Source organism: Botryllus schlosseri, unplaced genomic scaffold, assembly GCF_051294905.1.
Source record: "Botryllus schlosseri isolate E-star unplaced genomic scaffold, Bs_hap1 Bs17a, whole genome shotgun sequence".
NCBI lineage: Eukaryota > Metazoa > Chordata > Ascidiacea > Stolidobranchia > Styelidae > Botryllus > Botryllus schlosseri.
The window spans coordinates 2,227,967-2,230,710 of record NW_027648626.1 but is presented as its reverse complement, the minus strand read 5'-3'; the positions used below and the strand labels follow the sequence as shown (position 1 = coordinate 2,230,710).

The 2,744-nt window shown below is 46.1% G+C and overlaps 1 protein-coding gene across 1 annotated transcript; it reads left to right on the top strand.

Moving 5' to 3' along the window:
• Positions 1 to 656: 656 nt before the first annotated feature.
• Positions 657 to 2,744, top strand: LOC145459722 (uncharacterized). The gene is made up of 2 exons (XM_080338275.1): positions 657 to 1,761; positions 1,951 to 2,744. Exons 1-2 carry the CDS (start codon positions 1,161 to 1,163, stop codon positions 2,742 to 2,744), a joined length of 1,395 nt encoding a protein of 464 aa, XP_080194401.1. The 5' UTR covers positions 657 to 1,160.

Sequence of the window (2,744 nt, the reverse complement as noted above, 5' to 3'; positions counted from 1 at the left end):
TCAGCAATCACTATTAACTGCCCTGATCTTTGAAGACAAACGATTAATATCAGAATGCCGCTGCATCACTCTCCGACTGACGAGAAAGTTCGATTAGCTCCTTCGTTCTAGACTGTTGCCAAGATGACCGTTGAAGAGATGCGTATAGAACTTGCTGCTCTAGAGCTGCCAACCACGGGGAACAAGGCCGCGCTGTCGGAAAGACTGAAGAAAGCTCGCGAGTGTAAGCCCGACAATTTGGAGACATCTAGAACGCAATCGCCAGATTCACCGGTGCTAGATCAATCCGCGGCTGCGCCCGATCCATTTTCCATTCAGACCGATAAGCCCATCGACCTTATGGTGATGTTTACACTAATGAAGCAACAGCAAGAGGCCGCGGAGAAAAGGTTCCTCGTCCAGCAAGAAGCAGCTGAGAAAAGATTCCTCCTTCAGCTCGAAACAATGCGCCAGGAAGCGGACAAAGCCAGCTCTAACGGGGACTCCGATCTGCCCAGTGTCATCGGTAAGCGATTTAAGCGAATGAATAAAGATCTTCTCGAACTATTGCAGGCACTCGAACTCAAGAAGAAATTGAGGTGTTCGTGAAATCGGTCCATGACAGATTTGAAATCCTACGTAGATGGCAAAAAATTGATCTATTGGAAGATGGCGACTTGAAGACCGAGATTATTAACGGTTTGAAAAATGCTACTCAAGTCTATTTAACCAACATTCCTCAAGCCAGGTCAAAGCTATCGAAATTGAAGGCGATTGACGAAGCTGACAAGACAGCTGGAAGTCTACCAAACGGAGTGAATCCGCCCTCGTTTTATGGCGACATACTTTCCTTCCCGTCATTCTGGGAAGCGTTCGAACCACTTGTTCATAACAACCCGTCGGTCAGTAAATTTTACAAAATGACTTATTTGAAGACTGCTATGAAGGGATCGGCGTCTGGAGTTCTAAACGGCTTTCCGTCTAATGCGACTAATTATGAGCCGGCGATTGCTGCGGTACTGAAACGATTCGGCAGAACGCAAGCAATCGTTCGCAGTCACATTAAAGATCTGCTTGATGGTAACCGGGTCGATTTCGAACTCGACAAAGTGCGAGGTATGCTAGACCGGGCTAATGCTAAGAGGTCAATACTGACTCAGAATAATATCACCTGAGATCAAATGTTCACTCAGATATTGGAATCGCAGCTACCTCAGAAATTACTCGAGCGTTGGATGCGTAAAATCAGCCCATTGATAGAGTCCAGCGAAATAGCTTCGTCCGATCTAATGTTTGAGTTCATTGCAACAGAATTGGCGACTATGGACACTCTGAAGAGGTCTAGCTCCAAGCAGCCGGAGAAGCAACCAAAGACGAAGCAACAGACCTCAAACACCGATAAGTATTGTTCCGCTCAGTCTTTGGTAACTCAATCTACGTCGTCTCTCTGCGCATATTGTAGCAAGTCTCATCCGTTACTGGATTGTAGAGAATTTCTGAAATTAACCCCTGCTCAACGAATGTCTCATTTGTTAACGAATCCCGGAAAGGTGTGTTTCAGGTGTCTCGCATCGCAGGGTGAGTCTGGACATCCTAAGCAGTTCTATCAGTGCAAAGCCCGGTGCGAGGTCGAAGGATGTGGGAAGGCTCATCACCGACTACTGCACGTCACGGAATCGTCGAATGCGAAAACAATGGCATCCACTGCTAGGCGATCAACAGCGTCGGACTCCGAAATTGATACCTTGCTTCCCACCGCACTCGCGCAAATCTCAAACCAGGGTAAGACTAAGCGTGTTCGCATTGCTTTCGATTCGTTGTCGGAGAAGTCTTTTATCACCCGAAACGCCGCTAATTACTTGCAGCTACCGCCTATTCGAAGCCAACAAATGAATATTAGTGGATTTGGCGGTAGTTCAACCTCTAGTTCAATGGATCTAGTCACATTCAATCTGGAACCATTACATTCAGAACCGAGAGGCTGTATTGAAGTTCAAGCGTTCGTTCAAGACGGTGTTATCTGCACGCCCTTAGATAACATCACTTTACGTTGCGATCAGGTGAAACACCTTGACGGATTGCCGCGGGCTGACCCTCTCCCAAGGGACGACGGTACGGTAGATATACTATTGGGAGGACGTTATTATTTCTCGCTGATGCATGGATCGGTTATTAGTACTGAAATCCCCGAATCTGGACCATTTGCTATTGAAACTATGTTCGGTTGGGTATTGGCTGGACCATGTAGTCGTAATTCTTCAGGTAATCGTTCTTCTAATTGTTTGCTTACCAGAAGCTCATCAAAGGTACAGCGCTCTGAATTGGATCTTTGGCAACTGTTGGACAACAAACTCGAACGATTTTGGAAGCAAGACTGCATTGGGCTTACAGATAAGGATGTGGTTCATACTTCTGAAGAGGTTGACGCGATTGCACAATTCAATGATTCAGTGTCGTTCGATGGGGATAAGTATTGCGTGTCGTTACCATTTAAACGCGATGCAATAGAGCTGCAGCCCAATTTCGCGCAGGCATATTCTCGTTTGCTTACAACAGAAAAGGTTCTAAGGAAAGACCCTGATAAATTGACTAAATACGATCAGGCGATCATGGACTACGTGGACAATGGTTTTGCTCGAAAATTGTCGCAAGCGGAATTGGATAAAATTAGTACGATTCCTCATTACTACGTCCCGCATCATCCGGTTTTTCGTGAAGCGAGTTGTTCCACGAAAATTGCGAATAGTTTTCGACGCAAGCGATAA

Coding starts and splice junctions, on each gene's coding strand:
- LOC145459722 (XM_080338275.1), top strand. CDS start 1,161: ATGTTCACTCAGATATTGGAATCGCAGCTACCTCAGAAATTACTCGAG. Junction 1,762..1,950: donor CGCGCAAATCTCAAACCAGG/GTAAGACTAAGC, acceptor CATTACATTCAG/AACCGAGAGGCTGTATTGAA.